Source organism: Hemitrygon akajei, chromosome 31 (assembly GCF_048418815.1).
Source record: "Hemitrygon akajei chromosome 31, sHemAka1.3, whole genome shotgun sequence".
Classification (NCBI taxonomy): domain Eukaryota; kingdom Metazoa; phylum Chordata; class Chondrichthyes; order Myliobatiformes; family Dasyatidae; genus Hemitrygon; species Hemitrygon akajei.
This window is the reverse complement of record NC_133154.1, coordinates 20,127,658-20,152,444: the sequence shown is the minus strand read 5'-3', so window position 1 is coordinate 20,152,444 and position 24,787 is coordinate 20,127,658. Positions and strand designations below refer to the sequence as shown.

The window sequence follows — 24,787 nt, the reverse complement described above, 5'->3', positions numbered from 1 at the left end:
TTGCATACAGGATGCAGTGCTGAGATTCGTCCTCCTGCAGGCAGCCATGAAGCAAAGAAACACTGTGGAACCAGTTCACGAAAACATCAAACACTCAACACACAATAAAAAAGAACAAATTGCGCAAACAGCCAAGGGCAAGTAAACAACACGTAGTATTCAGCTTAGTTCGGATCAATGCCACACTGCAGGTCCATTCTTCACCGCAGTCCGCATCGATCGTCCCGATCAAGCTGCTCAAAAGCAGCAAAAAGGAAGGGAGACCAGAGTCCAGGAGCACGTGCAACATGAACCTCAAGGTACACCAAGATGAGTCTAAATGTATGAATAGGTAGTGGAACTGGGATTGTTCCCTTTGGACCAGAGGCAAAGAGATCTTATTTCAAACCACAGAGGGTATAGACAAAGAAGTAAGGAAGAAATTGGCAGTGATATTGAAAATCTGTGAGACATGGAATGAGAGAGAATAGAAAAGGACCAAAACTTGCATAAGGAGAAGCCTTTATCACACAGTGAATGTCTAGGGTCTTGGGTGAACTGCACAGGGTTTGGACTGTATTTTCAAATGGGATCTGAATAATGTCTGGAAGGATTGAAGCTGGAAAGCTACAGGGAGAAAGTTGGGGAACAAATGAGATTACTTCCACAAAGAACCTGCCTGGACTTGGTGATTTGTGCAGTAACCATTCTATAACTGTATGAAGAAATTAAAAAGGCAAATGGATAGAAAGGTCGTAAGGAAATTGAGCTGAAGGAGACTGTCTAACTTTTTAAGTCTGCTCTGCAATTCATCAAAAACATGGCTGATCCTCCATCTCAGCTCCATTTTCCTTCAGCCCCTTAACGTTCAGAAATTTGTCCATCCCAGTTTGGAACAAACTCAGTGATTGAGCTCCCACAGCCTCCTGAGCGAGCAAACTTCAAAGATTCACCAATCTCAATGTGAAGAGATTCTTCCTCATCTCAGTCCTTCTCAGTTTACACTCAGGTACCTCCCCCTCAACCTAATAAAGTGGTCACAGAGTGTATGTTCATGGTCTTCTGCTGCTGTAGCAAAGCCACATCAAGGGTTGATGGGTTGTGCTATCAGAGGTGGTCTTATGCACTTTGCTGTTGTAACATGTCACCTTCCTGTCAGCTTGAACCAGTCTGGCTGTTCTCTTCTGACCGCTCTCATTAACAAGGCATTTTCATCTACAGAACTGCGGCTCGCTGGATGCTGTTCTGTTTTTTGCACCATTCTCTGAGTCTAGAGACTGTTGTGCATGAACGTCCTACGAGATCAGCAGTTTCTGAGATACTCAAACCACCCCGGTCTGGTGCCAACAACCATTCCACAGTCAAAGTCACTTAGATCAAATTTCTTCCCCATTCTGATGTTTGGTCTGGGCAACAACTGAACCTCTTGACCAGGTCTGCATGCTTTTTATGCACTGAGTTGCATGGACGAGCAGGTGTACAGATATGCCTAACAAAGTGTATGTTAAATGGTTGAAATTCCCTTTTGCTGGCTGATCTATCAATAAGTTTGCTAAGCAGTAACATGGAATGCATCTGCATTTCCAATATGACACAACATGTATCAGATAGAGCAAAGACCCTGAGGCAGGGAGAGGAGTTCTGCCACGCGGAGAGTTGTTTTGGCTTGCAACTTTAGTCCAGTGGGAACAAGTTCAACTGTTAAGTACAAAAGGGAAATGATATTGCAAAATGGAGATAATGCCAGAATTCTTGGGAAAGGTCAAGAGACTAATTGCATTAATTTCTCATTATTTGACCTATTAGCACAAAGATTTCATGAAATCGTTTTTCAAAAATTAGCACAAGTAGTGTGCTGATTGGGACTGGAAGTCAAATAAGCCAATTTGTAAACTAAACAAACAAAACAGGGCCTGAGATTAATAAGGGTGGTTGAGAGTCATGTCAGTTTTGTAGGAAAGATGGTGGGTGGAGAGACAAACAGTCAGTCATAGAACAATGCTGAAGTTACAAAACTAAATGATATTAGTTAGGAAAGTGGACAGTACTGAGAATGTACAACAGGACGGGGCTGCTGCACGGGATCGAAGTAAGTTGCAGAAACTTGTAAAATTAGTCAGCTCCAGCATTGATAGTATCCAAAACATTTTCAAGGAGTTGTGCCTCAGGAAGGCAGTGTCCATCATTAAGAACCCCCACTACCCAGGACATGCCCTCTGCTCATTGTTACCATCAGGAAGGAGGTACAGAAGCCTCAGTGATTCAGGAACAGCCTTTTCCCCTCTGCCATTTGATTTCTGAATGGACAATGAACCCATGAACACTATCTCACTATTTTTTTATTTGTGTTTGCGCTACTCATTTTAATTTAACTATTTAATATACGTACAGTAATTAATTTTTTCTTGTATTTATCATGTATTGCATTGCACACAAAAAGAACAAGTTTCATAATGCACGCTGGTGATATTAAACCTGATTCTGGTTCTGAAAGATAAAGACCAGCCAACACCAAACTGGGATTCCCAAATCACTTGAGTGATGGTGTTAGGAAGGGCCATTTCTCAGGTGCTGACTCTGCATCTGTGAAGTCAATCAGAACTCTACTCTTCCAGCTTGCTCTGGTCCTGGGTTGTCACTGTGTCCTATCACTCCTTTGCTAAAGAAACAGCTACTTTGCACTTCCAGTCGTCTTAGTTTATAATTCCGGATGCCAACATTTGAAGATTCCTCATTAGCTATTATTAAATTTTACTAATCTAAGTATCTTGCTCACACTTCTATTACATAATAAGGTTAAAAGTCAAGTTTAGATAAGTGCATGTATAGACAAGTGTAATGAAGACCTTACTTGCAGCAACATCATAGGAACATAGCATCAAAAATGTAGCATTCACAGGATAAGCATAAAGTAAACAGAAAGTAACACAATTTTTGCAAAAAAAGAACATAATTAGAACAAAAAAGACTTTTCCTTTAAAGTAAAAACAGAAGATTGTAGCTGTATGAAAATTATTTATAAATCCAACAGAGAATTCGAAAGAAATGCTTTCAGAATTGGAATCAGAATCAGGTTTAATATCAACAGCATATGTCATGAAATTTGTTGACTTTGCAAGAGAAGTGCAATACAATACGCAGTAAACTGAGTTATGGTAAATGTGTTTATGTGTATATGTATATTAAACAGTTAAATAAGTAGTGCAAAAATAGAAATAAAAAAGCAGGGAGGTAGAGTTTATGGGTCTAATGTCCATTCAGAAATTAGATGACAGGGGGGAAGAAGTTGTTCCTGAATCGTTGAATGTGTGTCTTCACACTTTCTGATGGTAGCAAGGAGAACAAGGTGTGACCTGGGTGATAAGGGTCATTTAATTAAAGTGATAAGAGGCATCACTCCTGGAAGATTCTGGATACTACAGATACTCCAGTAGAAGTGGTAGAGGCAGGTTCGATATTGTCATTTAAAGTAAAATTGGATAGGTATATGGACAGGAAAGGAATGGAGGGTTATGGGCTGAGTGCAGGTCAGTGGGACTAGGTGAGAGTAAGCATTCGGCATGGACTAGAAGGGCCGAGATGGCCTGTTTCCGTGCTGTAACTGTTATATGGTTATATGATGTAGCTGACTAAGTTTACAACTCTCTGCAGCTCACTTCAATTCTGTGCCCGCACCTCCCCCCCCCCCCCCCCCCCACCCCATACCGGATGGTGATACAGCCAGTCAGAATGCTCTCCACGGTGCACTTGTAGAAAGTTTGTACTCTGAGAGAGGTTAGAATCTGGAATCTCAATAGGTGAGATGAATAGCATTCAAAGGATGAAAGGTAAACGTGAGAGAAATAATTGGAAATGTACATCACTTGATTGGCTGAAGAGATTGGAAGTCTTTAGTACTTTGATTTAGTTTGATGCCTGACTGCTTAAATTCATAGAGGGGAGTCCACTCTAGTACCCCCTGCCTCTCCTTGAAGAGTGCGGTTCTATAGCATAATTTTTATGTAGTATTTTGTCTCCCTTAACTTCCATTAAAATGCATTTATAAGAGTATGAGTTGATTGCCAAATGCATAGAGATAAATTACAAGGGGTAGGGGGAATACATCAAGGTATCGTGCCCAGAAAAGAGATGAAGTACCCCTCAGGTCAGGCAGCTAACTAGACATAGGCTTGGAAGTTCCCTGGGCTTTATGAGTCGGCACGGTATCAGGGAACAGTTACTTATGATTCAGCACTGTGCCATATAACAATCACCTATGATTTAGCACCGTGCTAGATAACACAGTCATTTGTGGTTAGGGTTTAAACATACAAGCATGAGAATTAGAAACAGTAGGCTAGCTGGTCTCTTAGCTTGCTCTGTCATTCAGTGAGACCATAGCTGATCCAACCGTGACATCTCTGTGTTCCCATCGGTCCATGGTGACCTATGTTTATCAAAATGTATTTAACTCCGACTTAAAAATATTTGAAGATTCCATGTCCCGCACTCTTCACTCTTCACAAACAAAAAAAAGAGTCTGATGTACTCAAGACCAGTTCAGGGTGGTGTGGGTGGGGTGGAACTCATCAAATCTTTCTTAATCTAGTTCTAGATTCTTCCAAGAGAGGAAACGTCTTCTCTGCATTCACTATCAAGACCAGTGATAATTATATGCCTTGCCTGTCCAATCTTACTTCAAAACAATTCCAGCCACAATGTGCTAAATATGCTCTGAATTACTTCTAACACGTTTATATCGTTAAGTAAAGAGAGTAGCGCTGAACACACTCATCTGGATGTGCTCTCACCAGCATCCTGATTAACTGGAGCTTAACCTCCCTATTCAAATGTTCAGCTCCTCTTCCAATAAGCAGAACGCTCGGTTAGTTTGCTGAATTGCCGGCTGTATCTATCCAATAGCCTTTTGTGAATCAGACCCTCTCACACACTCCGCATCTCAGAGCTCTGCAGTTTCTCGCCGTTTATGTAGCCCACTCTAACATGAAAACCAACCTTTTTTAAAGTTCGAGCTATGTTTATTATCAAAGTATTCCTCTCCTTACAGGCAGCCACAAAACAAACAAACTCTAAAGGAACCCATTAAAAAAAAAACATCCAATGCGCAGAGAGAGAGAGAGAGAATCGTGCAAACAATAAAAGTAAGCAGGTAGCATTCAGAGCTGGAGTTTTACAAAGGATTTTTTACAAAGGATGTGAGGCCAGGCATCACTGCGTTTGGAGTGGGCCACATCCCAGTTCATCATAGGGCCGAGGGAATGTGGCGGGACCACAGGCGCAAAGCCAGGCATCACTGTAGCCAGAGCAGGCCACAGCCTCAATTCAGTGGAGAGCTCAGTAACCTTTGCAAAGCAGTGGGCAGAACCAGGCAGAAATGGCCTGTCCCTGACACCCTGACCATTCCAATCTGGCCCAGTGCTTAAATTGTCCAAATATCGGGCCGTTCCTCACTCTTGGACAGCTCTGGGGCCTGGACCTCCCCCACCACAACTCAGTCCGAACCCAACCTTTCAAATTCGGCCTGGTGCTTAGGTCAGTCAGACACTGGGACTTCCCTCACTCCTGCCTCCCCTCCGTAGATGCTGCCTACTTTGCTGAGTTCCTCCAACATTTTGCGTTTGCTGCTCAAGGTCCCCTCTCACCCCGGACATTCTCTCTCCTCTCTTCTCCAGGCAGAAGATACAAAAGCCTGAAATCATGTATTACAAAACAACTTCTAATCTGTAGTCAGACTATTGAACCTACCATTTGTATGATAAAGATGAACTCTTTAGCTCTTATTCTACCTCATGATGGCTCTTCTACTCTGCCTACGCTGCATGTTCTCTGTATCTGTGCGATTATATACTGCACTGGTTCTTCTCCTTTTGAACTGCTTCAATATACTTACGATTGAACGATCAGTATCTCAGTACATGTGGTAATATTCAACCGATTCCCAATTAGTATGATTTTTAAATATTTATTTTAAATTTTATTGAGATACCATGTGGTATAGGTCCTTTTGGCCCTTCTCGGCCACAATGCCCTGATTTAATCCTATCCTAATCACCGGACAATTTACAATGACCAATTATCCTATCCACCGGAATGTCTTTGGACCATGGGAGGAAATCCGTGTTGTCACAGAGAGAACACACACACTCCTTAGAGGCAGTGATGGGAGTTGAACCCGGGTCACCTGCACACTGAAGTGTTGTGCTTTAATGACAAAAATAGACCATAGAACAGGGTCTTGGCATTCAAAAAACTTGTCAGGTGGAACCATACGTGGGGATTAAACCTGATTTTGGATCAAACAGCTGATGTACTGAGGGGGCTTCTAACTCCAAACTTCAAAGGCACGATGCTGGTAGATCCTTCCCTAAAATCTTCAGCCAAAAATACCCAACATCACTAACATGAATGCAATCTAGGAAGGCAGGGGAATTCTTAAGTGAATGGGAAGAGACGGAGGAGGAAAAAATTTGTTTGGGACAGGGAACTAGTTTCTTTTTCCACTCCTAGTGACCATTAGAAAATCCCCCTTTAATTAGTGACATTTTTTTTCACCGAGCAATTTTTTAACTGGGGAAATTCCCTCGGACTCTTTAGTGAAAATAAATCCTACTTTCTTTCTTGCTAGATTTGTGTCAACAAATGTATTATTAGAGTCTCAGGCAATTTTTCTGTAACTTTACACCTTTGCTCAGTGTCTTAAGACTGTGCTCACTAATATCTATCCTCCCGCCACTGGGTGGCGCAATGGCACAGTGGGTAGTGCTGCTGCCAGGCAGCTCCAGTGACTGCGGTTTTAATCGTGACCTCTGTTGCTGTCAGTGTGGAGTTTGCATGTTCTATCCATCATTCATAGGTTTCCTCCTACATGCGAACAGAAGTGCTGGATGGTTAACTGGCTGCTGTAAATTATCCATTGGCATAGATTAATGGCAAAACAAATATTGAAAAGGCAGTTGATTCGAGAGAGAATAAGTTGGAATAGTACAGAGGAATAAAAAGAGGGTTGCTGGGTCTAATGGGATTTCCCTCTACTGGCAGCTATCATAGACAGAATGGGCAGAATGGCCTCCATCTGTGAAAGCAAAACATAAATTCCATGTTAATTTGTCTATATGGTTTTGAGGATTTTGACCAGGTCTCATTTTTAGTTTTCTTTGCTTTAAGGAGAGTAACACCTGTCTATTGGAAACTCCCATCACCGTAATGATTACAAATAAGGACGTACAAATAGTTACAAATAAGGACGTAGAAAAACAGGAACAGGGCTGGACCATCTGGCCCCTCTAGCCTGCTATTTCACTCAGTTTTTAGCCTTATCTCCTTTCTAAGTTGTTCTGATCATCTTTATTCCCTGAAAGTCTAAAAATTTATCTTGGCATCAGAATCAAGTTTAATATCACTGGCGTATGTGGTGAAATTTGTTGTTTTGCAGCAGCAGTACAATGCAATACAGAGAAATAAAAGCTATAAACTACAATATAAACTACAATGGTTTATTGCCCATCAGAAATCTGTTGGTGGAGGGGAAACAGCTGCTCCTGTAATGTTGAGAGTGGCATTCAATATACAAAAGATTCACCTTCCCCATCCCTCTGAGAAGTCCAGAAGATCATAATTTGCCAAAGGAAATACTATCTTCTCATGTCAGTCTCATGTCACCGCCACAGGAATTACATTTTATCTTAAATTTCACTAAGACTGTATGTGGTAGCCCAGATATTGTCTCACCATTGATCTGACCAACTGTACTAAAACTTTTCCTTTTGTACTTCAGCAATGACCTCCATCTACCTTGCTGAGGGCAGGTGGTAGCACCTCCTTATACCTACTCCTCCAGGAGAACCCCACTCCACACCGTCAGAAAACCGTCTGCGACACCATCACTGACCTCATCTAGACTGGCAAACTCCCAACCACTGCCAACAAGCTCATAGTTCCCTTACCCCGCACTCCTCACATGTACCTCCTACCCAGATCCACAAACCGGACTGTTCATGTCAGACCTATTGTCTCCATCTGCTCCTGCCCTACTGAACTCGTGACCTCATATCTTAATTCCATTCTACACCCCCCGCCCCCCACTTAATACAGTTCCTTCTCACCTATATATCATTCAGGCATCGTCCCACATCCTTCTCAGTCCTGAAGAAGGGTCTTGGCTGGAAACATTGACTGTTTATTCTTCTCCATAGATGCTGCCTGACCTTGTGTGTGTTACCAACCTATTTGTTTCTATGACCGTCTGCTGTATCTCTCTGTGTTTTTCATAAAAGGACATATATATCTCTTTGAACACATTTAATAGTTTCACACAGATTAATTGATATTCCGTTTTCCTGATCGTCCTGTCAAAGTAGATTGCTTCTTCTGAATGGACTCCAAAGCTGCCTTGAGACAGTGCCTAGATGAAATCTTTGGCGTCCTGTGAATGTTCAGAAGGGAGGATTACAAGAGGTCCTCTCGGTGTTGGAAGATTCAGCGTCACTCTTTGGTACTTGTGCACCAAGAGCTGGTTTGGCCCAAAACATTGACTGTTTCATCCCCATCATAGCTGCTGCCTGACCTGCAGAGTTCCCCTGGCATTTTGAGATGTTGATAGTCTCTTGTGTTTCAGGTTGAAAGGTATAGTTGACGTATAAAAGATCTCTACAGCCTGCCCAAGACGCAATGGGAGACACTGCTCAGAAGATCAAGAGCATCTGTGAAGAGGGAAACATTTTAGATCAATGTTCATTCAGAAAGGGAAGGAATCACTGGTACAGGTTTCAGACAAGACTGGCAGGGAAAGAGTGGAAGTGTGGAATCAAAATCAGGTTAATTATCACTGACATAAGTTGTGAAATGTGCTGGTTTGTGGCAGCAGTACAATGCAATACATAAAAAAATGATAATTTGCAGCAATAAATGCAAATTAAAACATTAAATTAAATAAGTAGAGCAAAAGGAGAGCAAAGTAGTGAGGTGGTGTTTATGGGTTGGTTCATTGTCTGTTTAGGAATCTGAAGCGGCTCCTAAAACATTGAGTGTGCGTCTTCAGGCTCCTGTACCTCCTCCCTGATGGAAGCAATGAGAAGAATTCTCTGTGAGTTTGGAAAGCAAGAGACATTAAAAGATAAAGTAGATGACAATGAAAGTAAATGGGAATGTGACCAGGACAAGTAAAGAAACAAAAGGTGGGCCCAGAGGCTGTGTAAGTAACATCAGAAGAAACAGAACATAGTAACAGTACAGGCCTTTCGGCCCAATGTGCTGTGCTGACCCTTTAACCTACTTCAAGATCAATCGAGCACTTCCCTCCCACAAAGTTATTGCAGCTCCTGTCTAACAGTCATGCACATGATTGTGCTCTGAAATACACCATGGAGCAAGGGGCCTGTGGATTCCAAGTTGGGAACCCCTGGTGTAGAAGGTTGTCGAGGGTTACAGCAAGATGTTGATAGGATGTAGGGCTGGGCTGAGAAGTGGCAGATGGATTTCAACATGCAGAAGTAAGAAGTAATTCAGAAGTGGAAGGTTAAATTTGAAGGCAATGCAGGGTTAATGGAATGACTTTTAGCAGTGTGAAGGAACAGAGGGATCTTGGGCTGCGGTGCCAATTGATAGGATGGTTAAGAAGGTGCATGGTGTGCTGGCTTTAATCAGTCAGGGGACTGAGATCAAGAGTGGTGAGATAATATAGCTACTCTTAAAAAAAGTCTGGTTAGACCACACTTGGAGTATTGTGTTCAGTTCTAGTCGCCTCATTATGAGAAGGATGTGGAGGCTTTAGAGAGGGTGCGGAGACCGTACCTGGATTGGGGACCTTGTTTCATGAGGATAGGCTGAGTGAGATAGGACTTTTCTCTCTGGTGCAAAGGGGGATGTGAGCTGACTTGATAGAGGTGTAAGAGGCATATAGATTGAGAGAACAAACAGACTTTCCCCCCAGGGTTAATATAAGAGGGCGTAATTTTAAGGTGAGAAAACAACAGGGGGGATGTCAGAGGAAAGTTTTCTTTACAGAGACTGTTGGATGCATGGAATGTGCAGGCAGGAGTGGTTGCAGGGGCAAGTACAATCAATACTTTTAAGAATCTCTTAGCTAGACACATGAATGGTGGAAAAATGGAGGTTTATGTCAGAGGGAAGGGTTAGATTGATTTTAGAATAGGTTAAAAGGTTGGCACAACATCACTGGCGAAGGACTGTACTCTGCTGTAATAATCTATGTTCTTAAATGTATCAGTTATTCCACTGCTTTGAGAGGTTGGCCATGGCTAGAATCAACTCCTGCCTCAGCAAGGTAGTTAGACCCACTGCAATTTGCCTAACGCAGATGCAGTCTCACTGGCTCTCCACTTAGCCTTGGATCACCTGGACAACAGCAATACCTACCTCAGGCTGCTGATTATTGATTATAGCTCAGCGTTCAACACCATCGTCTCCTCAGTTCTAATCACTGGGTCCAAAACCTGGGCCTCTGTACCTCCCTCTGCAACTGGATCCTTGACCACCTCACCGAGAGACCGCAGTCTGTGCGATTGGAAGTAGCATCTCCTCCTCGCTGAGAATAAACACTGGCGCACCTCAAGAACATGTACTTAGCCCAATGCTTTACGCTCTCTACGCCCACAACAGTGGACAGGCACAGCTCAAATGCCATCTGGAAATGTGATGGTGACACAACTATTGTTGGCAGAATTTCAGATGATGACGAGGAGACATGCAGGAGTGAGGTAGATCAGCTGGTTGAGCAGTGTCATGGCAACAACCTTTCAAAATGTCATAGGGCAAGGAATTGATTGTGGGCTTCAGGAAGGGGAAGTCGGGGGAACACCAGTCCTCATTGAGGGATCAGCGGTGCAAAATGTGAGCAGTTTCAAGTTCCTGGGTGATAATATCTCTGAAGGCCAATCCTGGGTCCAACAAAAAAGACACGACGGCAGCTACGTTTTATTGGGAGTTTGAGGAGACTTGGTATGACACCAAAGACTTTTGCAAATTTCTACAGGGGTACCATGGAGAGTGTTCTATCTGCACAGGATCAGGAAAAGCTGCAGAAAGTTGTAAACTCAGCCAGCTCCATCATGGACACTAACCTCCTTAGCTTCGAGGGTATCTTCAATAGACATTAGCTCAAGAAGGCCGTTAAGGATCCCTATCACCAGGACATGCCCTTTTCTCATTGCTGCCACCAGGGAGAAGATGTAGGAGCCTAAAGACACACAGTTGATGTTTCAGGAACAGGATCTTCTCCCCCCACCCCTGCAATGCACTGCTTCCACAAACAACACATTTCACAACATACAATGACATTAAATGCAATTCTGATAGAAATTCTTAGAGACATAAGACATTAGATTGAAAAGATTAGAATGACAATAATAGAAGAGTGGATCAGCAGCGAGCTGTTTGCAATGAGTCACCACACTCCCACGGGGTCCTTGTGGCGACGTTGACCAGAGATGTCCAACCAGCAACATAAGGCAGAGGGTACAAGCTTTGAGATAAAGAGAGTGCACTGAATTGGTGTAGACCAGCAAGGAGTGGGCAGTGGGGAAGGAACCACGGTGGCATACAAGAAAGGTGGTCACCAGAGCTGATGTTGTGGTCAAAGACAGATCACCAGCCCCTGAACATTTGGGAGATACGTTAGGCAAGGTGGGCAGTGTGCCAGGGTGTGGGTGAGGACTGGTCTGGGGTGATCATAAAATCATTATGTGGGGAGTGGGCATCAGGAAGGCTGGCATCGTGAGAGAGAATCGAGTTGGCCTGTGCTTTAGGATGATGTGAGAGTGGGAGGCGAGCAGCCCTGTGCTGGGGGCATAGGAGGACAGTGGGCAGGGCCTGGTGATGTGTGTGAGGGGTTTGGGCAGAATCAGGTTTGTGGTGGCAAGACCAGTTCTGTCTTTGACACTCATGATTAGAACAAACTCAAAGCGATTGCAAAATAGCAGTACTCAAAAGCAAACAATTAATGTTTTTTTAAAGTAAGAAACAATTAAATACAGTACTGTGAAAAGTCTTAGGCACATGTATATAGCTATATATTTTGCTCAGTGCTGTACTTGTCAATGTGGAGAGGAGAGCAAGTTTGTGTATTTGGCAAAGGATGTTGGGAATGGTGAGGGTGGAGCATTGTAGGACAGTAGAGAAGGAGTGCCAGGGGCCGGTGGGGAGAGGTGTCACACCCAGCCCTGAGACACCAGGCAAGGTCATTTGATTCCAAACAATCATTCATCGATCATTACAGAATGTCTCTCTTCCCCTTTTCCCAATCATGAGTCCCCTCTCCCTGCCTCCTTCCCATTCTCAGTCCACAATAGAGACCCCTGTGAGAATCAGGTTTATCATCAGTCACATATGTCATGAAATTATTTTTGATTTTGCGACAGCAGTACAGTGCAATACATAAAATTACTACAGTACTGTGCAAAAGTCTTAGGCACCCTAGCTATATAGATGTGCCTAAGACCTTTGCACAGGACTATAGATTTAAACTAACTCAATTTTAGTAAATGAATATTTGCTCAAACTTCCTGCACTACTATTTTTACCCATTGAAATCGGGGCCCATTACACCTGGACCAGGTCAGTCTGGGAGATTTCCCAGCAGAAGGGGCAGAACACCAGGAGGTCTGAGCAGATATCGTGGACGATATGACACAGAAACATGGCGATCCGATTTGTGGATCAAGGGAAGAGATTAAGTGAACTATGAAGTGATCAGGACTTGCTTGGATGCTGTGGCTTGAGGTTGCGGTGAAGGCAGTGTAAAAGTTTCCAGAAGGTGAAGTCATCTTTCAGTTCCGTTGAAAGACCATTAACTATTTCAGTCCTGACGTGTCCTGGCATGCAGCATTTTTCTCTATTTTGCATTCAAAGTTTGTCAACACTTGCTGCTTTCGCATAATAGCAAGTGCACTTTTAATTTTGAAAGCTTTATGACATCATAATACTCTGTTCCTAGCTCTATCACCATGGAAATGCTTTCATTACAAATTCTTACCGGCAGATTACCCACTTTGAAGAAAGACTTCTGGTAAGTAAATAGCCTTGCATGAGGAACTGGGTGGCAGATCAGGACGCATTTCATTTTTCTTCTGAGGTTTAGCGCTGGCCCTTCCATCCACGTGACCAATGCGTCATGGATGCGCCACATTTAACCTGGATGTCTTTGGATTGTGGGATGAAACGGCAGTACTGGGAGGAAACCAGGTCCTCAGGGGGACAACATTCAGACAGCAGCCGGAATTGAACCGGCGTCACTGGCACCGTAATGGTGTTACGCTAACCACTGTTCTACTGCCATTCTCCAAACTGCAAATGTATTAAGACGAGTAGACGTCAGGAGTGGAATTCGAACCAATATCTCCTGTTTCTACAAAGGGAATTTCATCCCTTGCTTCTGGTGCCTTAGACCACTTTGCCCCCCTGTCTGTCCATTCTGGGCATCTTCTTATGAAAAGGCATTCCTGCCAAATGTTTGATGCTATTGCATCTTCTTGTAAATTTGATATAATTGCTGTTTCTGAATATAAACAGAACTTGTACTGTAGGATTGAGTGTGTGAATGGTGCTAAAGCTGGTGTGAGCAGTAGGGAAAAAATCTGAGGAAAATGATTAATCTATGCTTGAAAGGGCACTGTTTTGTTAGGGTGAGATCCTGATTGGCAGTCTTCATTGAACTTTTACAACGAGGAAATGCATTGGCGAGGGCAGTGAAATGGATCTGGTATACTTGGAGTTCAGGAAGAGTTTGACAAAGTCCCAAACTACTGACAGATTCAAATAGTTAGAACCCATGGGATCCAACACAAGTTGCCAAATTGTGTACAAAATTGACTTGGTGATTGACCTTGCAAATGTTTGGGCAGGGGTGTGGGGTTGACGTTCTTGCTGCCTTTTGCACAATTTTGTAATTTTTTGCATGGGGATTGATGTTTTTGTTGCCGTTTGCGTGATTTGCTTTTCTTGTGCGGGGTGGGAGGGTGTGTAGATTGAGATTCTTGTTGCCGGTTGCGTGATTTTTTTTGCGCGGAGGGCTTGCTGTTCTTGTTGCCATTTGACCATAAGGCAATAAGATTTAGGAGCGGAATTAGGCCGTCCAGTCTGTTCCAGCATTTCATCACGGCTGATCCAATTATCCTCTCAGCCCCAATCTCCTGCCTTCTCCGCAAACTCCTTCATGCCCTGATTGATCAAGAACCTATCAGCCTCTGCCTTAAGTATACATGATGTGTTTTTTTCTGTGGAGGTTGATGTGCTTGATTCCATTTGTGCAATTTGATTTTTGCATGTTGGGGGAGGTTTGATGTTTCCCTTTGAATTTATTCCATGGTTCTCTTTGTTTCGTGGCTGTCTGTGGGAAGACGATCTCAGGGCTGTATACTGCATACATACTTAGATAATAAATGTACTTTGAATCTTTAGAAACAGAAGGTCATGGTAGAGGAGCACGCACAAAATGCTGGAGGAACTCAATGGGCCAGGCAGCGTTTTGTGTGTGTTGCTCAGATTTCCAGCGTCTGCAGGTTTTTTCTTGTTGGTGATGGTAGAGGTTTGGTTTAGTGATTGGAAGCCCGTTGACCAGTGGTGCGCACGGGGATCAGTGCTGGAAACCTGGCTGTTTTAAAGGTGTAATTTAATCATCTGGACATGAATTGTGATGTTGTTGATACCAAAGAGCATGGTGGTAGGCCGGAGAATTATCGATCAGCAGCTCAGTAGGGCTAAGGCAGATAGAGTTTAATTGGGAGGTTTAATTACTCTTTGCTCCTTAAAGTGCATCACCTCAACGGCAGGGTGCTGAGGAAAGAGGCGCTTGGTGTACAAACTCAAAGATGCCTGAAGGAGCATTGCAGGTAGATAGCGGGGTGAAGAAGGCTTATGTGCTGCTTGCAATCATTATCTGGGGCACAGTGAGGAAGCTGTGGTTAAATTTTACAGAACATTAGTTATACCACAGATGGGGTACTGTGTATACTATGGGAAGGATATAATTGGACTGGAGAAGTTGCAGGGAATATTTACCAGGATGGAATCATTCCGATGGAAAGTTTGAGTTACGATGAGGGATTGGATGGGCTGGGTCTTGTTTCCCTTGCAGAGGCGAAGGCTGAGGATTGTCCTGGTAGAGGTATACAAATTATGAGGGGCATCGGTAGGGTGCATGGCAGGAAACCTTTACCCATAACAGAGCTAAAACTAGAACTAGAGGGTGTGTTTAGATGCTGGAGGCTGTGGTAGAACAAAGGACCCTACGGAAAATCCTGGCAATTCTGGACAATGTTTCTCACCCTCTGCATGCCACCTTGGCTGAACAGAGGAGCACTTTTAGTAACAGAATAACACCACTGCACTGCTCCAAGGAGCGTTGTATGGTCAAGTGGTTAAGGCATTGGTCTAGTGATCTGAAGGTCGTTAGTTCGAGCCTCAGCTAAGGCGGCGTGTTTGTGTCCTTGAGCAAGGCACTTAACCACACATTGCTCTGCGACGACACTGCCAAGCTGTATCAGCCCTTGCCCTTCCCTTGGGCAACATCGGTGCAGCATGGCCCGGTACAACCAGGCCTGCGCCCTGGAAACTTTCCAAGGCACAAATCCATGGTCTCTCCAGACTAACGGATGCCTATAAAGAAGAAAAATGAGCAGAGATTTGATAGAAGTATACAGAATTATGAGTGGTATTGATAGGGTAAATGCAAGCAGGAGAGCAGATGGGGCTGGAACTAGAAGTCATGGGCTAAGGGTGAAAGGTGAAAGGTTTAAGGGGGTCATGAGGGAAAATGGCTTCACTCGGAGGGTCGTGAGAGTGGAACGAGCTGCCACAAGTGGCGCACGCGAGCTCAACTTCAACATATAAGAGAGGTTTGGATAGGTATGTGAGTGATAGGGGTAGGGAAAGCTCTGGTCCTGGTGCGGTTTAAATGGTTTGGCATAGACTAGATGGGCCAAAGGGCCTGGTTCTGTGCTGTACTTTATTATAAGCACTTGCATCAGCACGGCATTGAATGCTACATCCCAAGTACTGAGGAAATGGAATTCCTGTAGATAGGTGGTTGATGTTATCGTAAACCTGATGAGAAGTTCCTATTTCAATTCTACATTACTCCACGACTCCCCAGAACTGATTCGACATTGAATCATTGAAGAAAATGTTTAATTTTTGTCATAGATGTGTTGTCAGTGACTTATAAATGATAAACCTTTGAAATATCAATTCATTTGCTTTGCCTTAGGGTGACACAGCTGGTGCTTGGCCTGTTCGGATCTGGAATATTGCTTTCGTGTTGCAGAGCAGGTAATATCGCACTTTCAGTTCTTCATAACGGTACACCAGATTGCCTATATGCACGACTCTCCTATCGTGTACGACACACCAATCTTTCCTGCACACCCGTTCCAATACCAGAGTGTGGGACACGCACCAGGACAGGATCTCGATCCCAGCCGAATTATCTCTCCCTTTCTGTGGAGTGTCAGTACTCGCTCAACAGGGATCACAATGTGGGAACTGAGAGGTTCTGTTTTGATCACCACAAGACGACGCCAATCTGTCCACACTTTGAGCTGTTGTTACAGCAGGGCAGACAGATCAAAAATCTCCCTAAGAACTGGCGAAGGCACTTCGGACTGAGTTATTTATTCTGTGACTATTTTGCGGCAGCAAAAGTTTTTGTTTTTGGCCACTTTCTTGATTCAAAATGTCTCAGTTCTCCAGGAGGCAAAACATATTACTTCACCTTCTGCATGGCTCAGAGTTGCTGCATAAACCCTTACTCATGGAGAACGCAGATGTTCAAGAGAAAAACTGTTTGGACATCAGACTGTTTGGCAGACAGGAAGCAAAGCGTGGGAGTAAACGGGATCTTTTCAGAATGGCAGGCAGTGACTAGTGGGGTACCGCAAGGCTCAGTGCTGGGACCCCAGTTGTTTACAATATATATTAATGATTTAGACCAGGGAATTAAATGCAGCATCTCCAAGTTTGCGGATGACACGAAGCTGGGCGGCGGTGTTAGCTGTGAGGAGGATGCTAAGAGGATGCAGGGTGACTTGGATAGGTTAGGTGGGTGGGCAAATTCATGGCAGATGCAATTTAATGTGGATAAATGTGAGGTTATCCACTTTGGTTGCAAGAACAGGAAAACAGATTATTATCTGAACGGTGGCCGATTAGGAAAAGGGGAGATGCAATGAGACCTGGGTGTCATTGTACACCAGTCATTGAAGGTGGGCATGCAGGTACAGCAGGCGGTGAAAAAGGCAAATGGTATGTTGGCATTCATAGCAAAAGGATTTGAGTACAGGAGCAGGGAGGTTCTACTGCAGTTGTACAAGGCCTTGGTGAGACCGCACCTAGAATATTGTGTGCAGTTTTGGTCCCCTAATCTGAGGAAAGACATTCTTGCCATAGAGGGAGTACAGAGAAGGTTCACTAGATTTATTCCTGGGATGGCAGGTCTTTCATATGAAGAAACACTGGATCGACTAGGCTTATACTCACTGGAATTTAGAAGATTGAGGGGGGATCTTATTGAAACGTATAAAATTCTAAAGGGATTGGACAGGCTAGATGCAGGAAGATTATTTCCGATGTTGGGGAAGTCCAGAACGAGGGGTCACAGTTTAAGGATAAAGGGGAAGCCTTTTAGGACCGAGATGAGGAAAAACTTCTTCACACAGAGAGTGGTGAATCTGTGGAATTCTCTGCCACAGGAAACAGTTGAGGCCAGTTCATTGGCTATATTTAAGAGGAAGTTAGATATGGCCCTTGTGGCTAAAGGGATCAGGGGGTATGGAGAGAAAGCAGGTACAGGGTTCTGAGTTGGATGATCAGCCATGATCATACTGAATGGCGGTGCAGGCTCAAAGGGCCGAATGGCCTACTCCTGCACCTATTTTCTATGTTTCTATCCTAAATTCTTCAATTATGGGTCTTTACTTTTTTTAAATTTCACTATCCAAACGTTAACATGGGAAAATCTGCAAGATGCTGGAGATCCAAAGCGACACGCACAAAATGCTGGAGGAACTCAGCAGGCCAGGCAGCATCGATGGGAAAGAGGAAACAGTCGATGTTTTGGGCCAAGACCCTTCAGCAGGACTGAAAGAAAGAGGAGACAGAGTGAGAAGGTGGGGGGGGAGGGGAGGAAGAAGTTCTAGGTGATAGGTGGTAGGTGAAACCAAGAGCGGGGGAGGGAGGCGGTGAAGTAAAGAGCTGGGAAGTTGATTGGTGAATGAGATAAAGGTCTGGAGAAGGGGGAATCTGACCGGAGGGGGTACAGCACCATGGAAGAAAGGGAAGGGGGAGGAGCACCAGAGGGAGGTGTTGGGCAGGTAGGCAGGTAAGGTGAGAGAGGGAAGTGGGAGTAGGGAATGGTGAAGGAGTGAGGGCAGCAATTACTAGAAGTTTGAGAAATCGATGTTCAAATGTTACTGCCTCCTGAAGGAGGCAACCATGTAAAAAGTTTCTAGAGTTCTGAGATCCTTTCCAGCTATATCCCAAGTTGTGTGGCGCATGGCCAAGTGGTTAAGGTGTTGGAACAGTGATCTGAAGGTCATGAGTTCGAGCCTCAGCGAGGCAGTGTGCTGTGTCCTTGAGCAAGGCACTTAACCACACATTGCTCCAGTCCACCCAGCTGAAAATGGGTACCGGCAAAATGCTGGGGGTTAACCTCGTGATAGATTGGTGTCCTATCCGGGGGGGAGTCTCATAATCTCAGTTGCATCATGCCACAGAAACTGGCATAAGCACCGGCCTATAAGGCTCGGGACAGACTTCAACTAACAACTTATATCCCAACTTATATCCTGCTTCCCATCTTATTAACCAGCTGTCTATTTGTTCTTGCGAACCGTGCTCAATGGCCGAAGTTCATTTGGAAGCTGTTTTCTGTGGGAGAATGTACTATTTATTAGTATTTGTTCCACAGATCAGGATGTTCACCAGAATTTGGAAAAGAGAAGAGTTTAGTAGGTCTTTTACCAAACATTTTAATTCTGATTCCCATTCCCATTCCGACATGTTGGTCCATGGCCTCCTCTTGTGTCACGATGAGGACACCCTCAGGGTGGAGGAGCAACACCTTATATTCCATCTGGGTAGCCTCCAACCCGATGGCGTGAGCATCAATCTCCCCTTCCGGTAAAAAAAAGTGACCCTCCCCCTCCCTCCTATCTTCTTCTATTCCCCAGTCTGGCCTCTTACCTCTTCTTCCATGCCTTATCACCCTCCCTGGGTGCCCTCCTCCTTCTCTTTCTCCTCTCCAGCCCTTTACCTTTTCCACCCAACTGGCTTCACCTATCACATTTAAGCTATCCTCCTTACCCCCCCCCAACCTTTTTATTCTGACATCTTCCCCCTTGATTCCCAGTCCTGAAGAAGGATCTCAACCCAAAACATCACCTGTCCCAACTCTTGTAGCCTACTCGATCTTCACTACCCTATCTACCTGTGTTGCCACTTCCCAGAAACTTTGGACTTGAACCCCGAGGTCATCAGCATTCTATAGTGCCCGAGCCCTTTACCACTTACAGTGTATACGCTGCCCATAATGACTTCTCAGAATGTATGATAGCGTGCTTGTTGGTCTTTGTTTCCATCTGCCACTGCTCCATCTGATCTCTATCCTTCTGTAGCCTTGGATAATCTCCTTCACTATCCATAGCTTCACCAATTGTTTTGTCATCCACAAAATTACCAGTCATAGCTCACACCCAAGTTGTTATTGCATATTGCAAACAACAAAAGTCCCCGCACTGTCTCTGTGGTTTACCACTAGTCACAGCCTTCCAGTCAAAAATGTATCCTTCCGCAACTGTCCTCTGCCCTCTATCATCAAACCCATTTTGGATCCAGTTAGTTAATCCATTTTGACCTTAATCTTTTGGACCAGCCAAGATGTGGGAGCTTGTCAAATGCTTTACTGAAGTCCATATGGGCAACATCTACTGCATTCATCAATGTTCTGAGTTGCCTCCTCAAAATAACCACATTAGTGATGCACAAAGCCATGCTGACTCTCCCTGAGTAGCCCCCACCTTTTCAAATGTACGTAATTCCTATTCCTTAGAATTCCCTCCAACAATTTCTCCACCCTGATGTAAAGCTCATTGACCTGATTTATCGCGTTGTCTTTCCTAAGTAAAGGAGCAACATTATCTGTCCTCCAAACTCCTGTGGCTAACGAAGAAGTAGACACCTCGGTCATGTTCTCAGATATCTCCTTCCTAAGTCATCCTTGGATAGATTTCATCTTGGCCCTGGGGAGGCCAACCCTTAAGCACGAGTGTGCCGCATTTCTGGGCATATTGGCCTGGGAGAGGATGCTTGTTTTATTGGTTCATGCATTCTGCAAAGGGATTTTTAAGGATCTTGCAGTGGCAACATTGGTACATTTTCAAAGCTTTGAAGTTCCTCTTCCATGTTATCTGCATCTCTGCAGTGTGTATGAGGGCAGTGTCCACTGCTGGCCAGTAGATCAGGTTTTTCCTCAGCTGGCTGAAGACTATGCAGGCAAACAGGGGCAAATAGTGAATTTTGTCATTGGCGTCTGCTTAGAAGAGGCTCCTGAGAAATGGAAAATGCTTCAAATTTTTAGGGTGCAGTTAAGGCTCCTGATTGTTGGTGTGATGTGTGGGAGAGAGGGTTAGTAGAAGATCTGGGTCTTTTAGGTTTTTGTGTGAGGCTGATTCCTTCTTATACCTGAGTGGAGTCATCAGCAATGGCTTGGATCTTGGCCTCTGTGCAAATACACAAATACGGTTTTTGCACTCTAACTCATTGCGAAGGGTTAAGGTGATCTTGGTTCTGGAGTAAGGATGATGAAGGTTGAACATTTTCTCATTCCCTCTGTGAGTCAGCACCTCTCCAGCTGAAGGTCGTAAGGATTGCGATACAGCATTACAGCAAGAGGAGGTTTCGTTCTTGACCCCAATCGGTACTGGAATTGGAGCAACATGCACAAAATGCTGGAGAAGCTCAGCAAGTCAGGCAGCATCCATGAAGGGGAACCTTGGCTTGAAGTATCAAATGTTTATTTCCCTCTATAGATGCTGCCTGACTTGCTGAGTTTCGCTGAAATTTGAATAGTTGTGCAAGATCACAGTTAGTGACACAGATGTAGAATATAACAAATTTCAAAAGGATAAACTCTTCTCAGGCTTCCAGCTGGGTACAGGTATCGACTATAACTGATGTTTCGATGACAAACTCCGCCATCTTCTTCAGGGATCATCGAAACATTGGTTACAAACAATACCTGTACCCGGCCGGAAGCCCAAGAAGAGTTTATTTGTTGTATACGCCAGGAAAGCAACAGATCAAACTCTGAAGGTTACCTGGGGTCAAAAACAACCATGCACAGTTGTTACTTTGCTTCCCTAATTTTTTCTTGGATTTGTTGCATGATAGAGATCGTGTCCATTGAAGCTCTTGATAGAAGGGATCAACATTATGAATCTGGAAGGAATTCTTTGAGGTGAATTGGGGGGGGGGGGCTTTGCAATGACATGCCCAGTGTCAGGTAGCAGGATGACCTCCATGTAATTCTGACCAAAGGAACATCATCTTTCTTAAAGATGATACCCCATTATGGAGGGAGACAAATTGTTATCACGTTCACTCCCATTTTATAGTCATTCAGCAGGCACTTCATCTGTTCCAGAGACTTAGTTTCTCAGCCGTCAGATAGTCCCTCCGTTTGCATCTGGTGTGGTTCCAGACTTCACCAAGCGTGACTCTATCTGTTCCTGACAAGCTTTGACGTATGAGTTGTGGAGAGTGTATTGACCGGCTGCATCACAGCCTGGTATGGGAACACCAGACAGACAGACAGACATCCCGAGGGAAATTGGGTTTCGTTACAGCCGCACCAACCAAGAATAGTGTAGAAACATAGCAATATAAACCCATAAATAATTAAATAACAATAAGTTACCCAAGTGGAAACAAGTCCAGGACCAGCCTATTGGCTCAGGGTGTGTTACCGCGAAAGAAAAAAAAATACAACAAATAACGTAAGTTAGAAAAGTAAGAAAACTAGTCGGAGCGGCTGTAACAGGCTGCATGCGACGATGTGCCTTTGAACAGAACACCCTAAAGGTAGCGGATTCATCCTAGTACATCTCCTAACCTTTCAGCACATCTACACGAAACGCTGTTGTAGGATAGTAGGATCCACCATTAAAGATCTTTACCACCCTAGCCATGCTCTTTCCTCACTGCTGTCACCAGGTAGAAGGTACAAGAACCTCAGGACTCGCACCACCAGGTTCAGGAACAGTTACTACCCCTCAACCATCAGGCTCTCGAACAAAAGAGGGTAACTATACTCACTTGCCCGTCCATTGAGATGATCCCACAACCAATGATCTCACTTTAAGGACTCTTTATCTTGTTATTTCATGCTCTATTTATTGCAATTTATTTACATTTGCATTTACACAGTTTGCTTTCTTTCCGATGCCCATTGATTCCATTTAGAGTTACTGTTCTATAGCTTTATTGAGTATTCCCACTGGAAAAAAAATCTCAGGATGTATATGTGGTATGTACAGTACGTACTCTGATTATAAAATTTATTTTGAACTTCCTTCTCCTGAAGTCCCTTACCCTTAATGGTTAACATACTTCAGACATCTGATCAGCAAACCACACTTACACATATTTTTTGTTATTTTCTCCCAGAATCGTTGTCTACCCATACGGTGACAGGAATTGTCGGAGAAAGTTCTCTTCTGCCTTGCTTGGACTCTAAATTGGGAATAAAAGTCAGTAATGAGATACGTGTTTACTGGCAAGTGAAGTCCAAGTGCATTTATGCCTTTTACTCAGGTCAGGAGCATCCCGACCAGAACTACAGCCACAGAGCAAAGCTATTTTCCACAGAATTTAAACAAGGTAACTTCTCCCTCCTTCTGACTGACCTCCAAGTGAGTGATGAAGCCAACTACGTCTGCCTCATTCAGTTGAAAACGCCGTCTTTGAATTACGACGTGGTACTAAAAGTTACAGTTACATTGCAAATGGCAGGTAAAGATTTGCTTCTTGTTTTTAAACTTCTCTCGATCAGAGCAAGGGTAGTGACAAATTGGAAGGGAAAGCCGAATTGAAAGGGTTTGCCATATACTATGGAAAACGGAGCTTGCTTGAGAAATGGGGTCGACACACAAAGGAGCTGGGGGAACTCGATGTGCCAGGCAGCATCTCTGTAGTGAAATGGATAATGGATGCTTTGGGTCGAGACAATTTCAGCAGAACTTGTGTTTGAAATGGGCGCGTCACTTCCTACGTTGTAGTTGTCGGTTGCCCTTCTAATGGCGCAGTGTATAGGGAGGGTCTCCAGTGCAAGTTTGTTTGGACCCAGCGGTAGGTGATTATGGTTAGATCCCAGTTGCAGACCGGGACGGTTCTTGGACAAGAAAAAAAACTGAGCAGCGACCAGTGGTTCGTATAAAAGATCAAGAATTTATTAAGCACAAAATTGCATACTTAACCATGGGCAAGAATGGCTGAATGCCTTTGTCCTCTGAAAGTACCCCAGGCACAGTGGTATGTTCTGCTGGTAGCCTTCCAAATCAGTGCAAAGCCTGTGCAAGTACCTCTCCTATGTTATTCCTCAATCCTCAGACTCAATCAATGTCCTCACTTAGTTTGTAAAAGGTCCACTGCCTTTTTTGGTTCTAGTGTTTAAGCCACAGCCAACATGGATTAACTTTCTCACCCCACCCAGTTTGGAGGCTGATTGTACTTTGGCCTGTTCACCGGATTCTATGTTTCTACATGTTCAATTTCTCTACTTTTACATGTAAGTAAATATAATGAAAGTGATGTGCTTTTTTCCCTCAAAAGATTGTTGTGCCTGTGTGGTGTGTTTATTAACTCTTTCTTGATGAGTCATCGTCTTCACAAAGCTTGGTTTTCAGATATTTATGGAGTCAGGAATTTCAGACTGATAGTTTGTTATGTTACTAGGATGAGATAATGTAAGCGGATGTCAGCTTGATTTATTGTGGCTATGAAAGCCATTGTAGATTCATAGAAACATGCAGCACAGGAACAGTTCATTCAGTCTGACTCATCCATTTTGACCAAGTAACTGAATCTCACTGCCTCTGTTTGGACCATATCACACTAATTCTTTTCTCTCTATGTACCTACTAGACTTCGTGATCTCCTGGAATTTGCTAATTCATCTTCCAGTGTTAGGAACTTCCCTTCATATTCCTTCAAAGGTTCAAAGCACATTTATTATCAAAGAAAGTATAAATTATACACCTTGAAATTTGTCTGCTTGCGGGCAGCCACCAAGAAACCCAAATAACCAAATTTAAAAAAAAGACCAGAAAACCACTGTGCAGAGGAAGAGAGAGCGGGAGAAAAAGAAACACAGATGATGCAAACTATAGAAGCAAGCCAACGGCATTCTGAACCAGACTGAGCCACCAGGAGCAGCCGGAGTAGGCCCCAGCCTCGGTCCCAATACATCACACCAGTGGGGCAAAAATGCACAACAGCCAGATCAGTTCACAGCCTTGACGCCATGGAAAAGGGAATGAACACTCTTGGGAGGCCACGCGAAATCAGCCCAACCCCCGGGCTTCCAGTCCACCTGTGCTGACGTTTAAATTGTCCAAGCACTGAGTAGTGCCTCGCTCTAGGGCCTGTAGCGACACACCCAGGCTGCTAGGCCCGAATCGCTCGGCGCTCGGGGCGATCCAGCCTCGCACCCGGGTCAGGTGGACGGGCATCAAACCCCTTCCGCATCGACAGCTCTCCAAATCACTCACTCTTAACAGCGACAGTGATACCAACTCCGTCTGCG

The 24,787-nt window shown here is 44.1% G+C and overlaps 1 protein-coding gene across 3 annotated transcripts in view; it reads left to right on the top strand.

Moving 5' to 3' along the window:
- LOC140719457 (ICOS ligand-like) overlaps positions 1–24,787 on the top strand; it is a 51,486-nt gene that overhangs the window by 2,473 nt on the left and 24,226 nt on the right. For 2 of the 3 annotated variants that reach the window (XM_073034136.1, XM_073034135.1), the window contains 2 exons: positions 16,199–16,260; positions 22,651–22,995. In XM_073034136.1, the coding sequence (XP_072890237.1) occupies positions 16,199–16,260; positions 22,651–22,995 (407 nt within the window). The remainder of the gene's footprint in view (positions 1–16,198; positions 16,261–22,650; positions 22,996–24,787) is intronic. The other variant, XM_073034137.1, reaches the window with a different exon arrangement.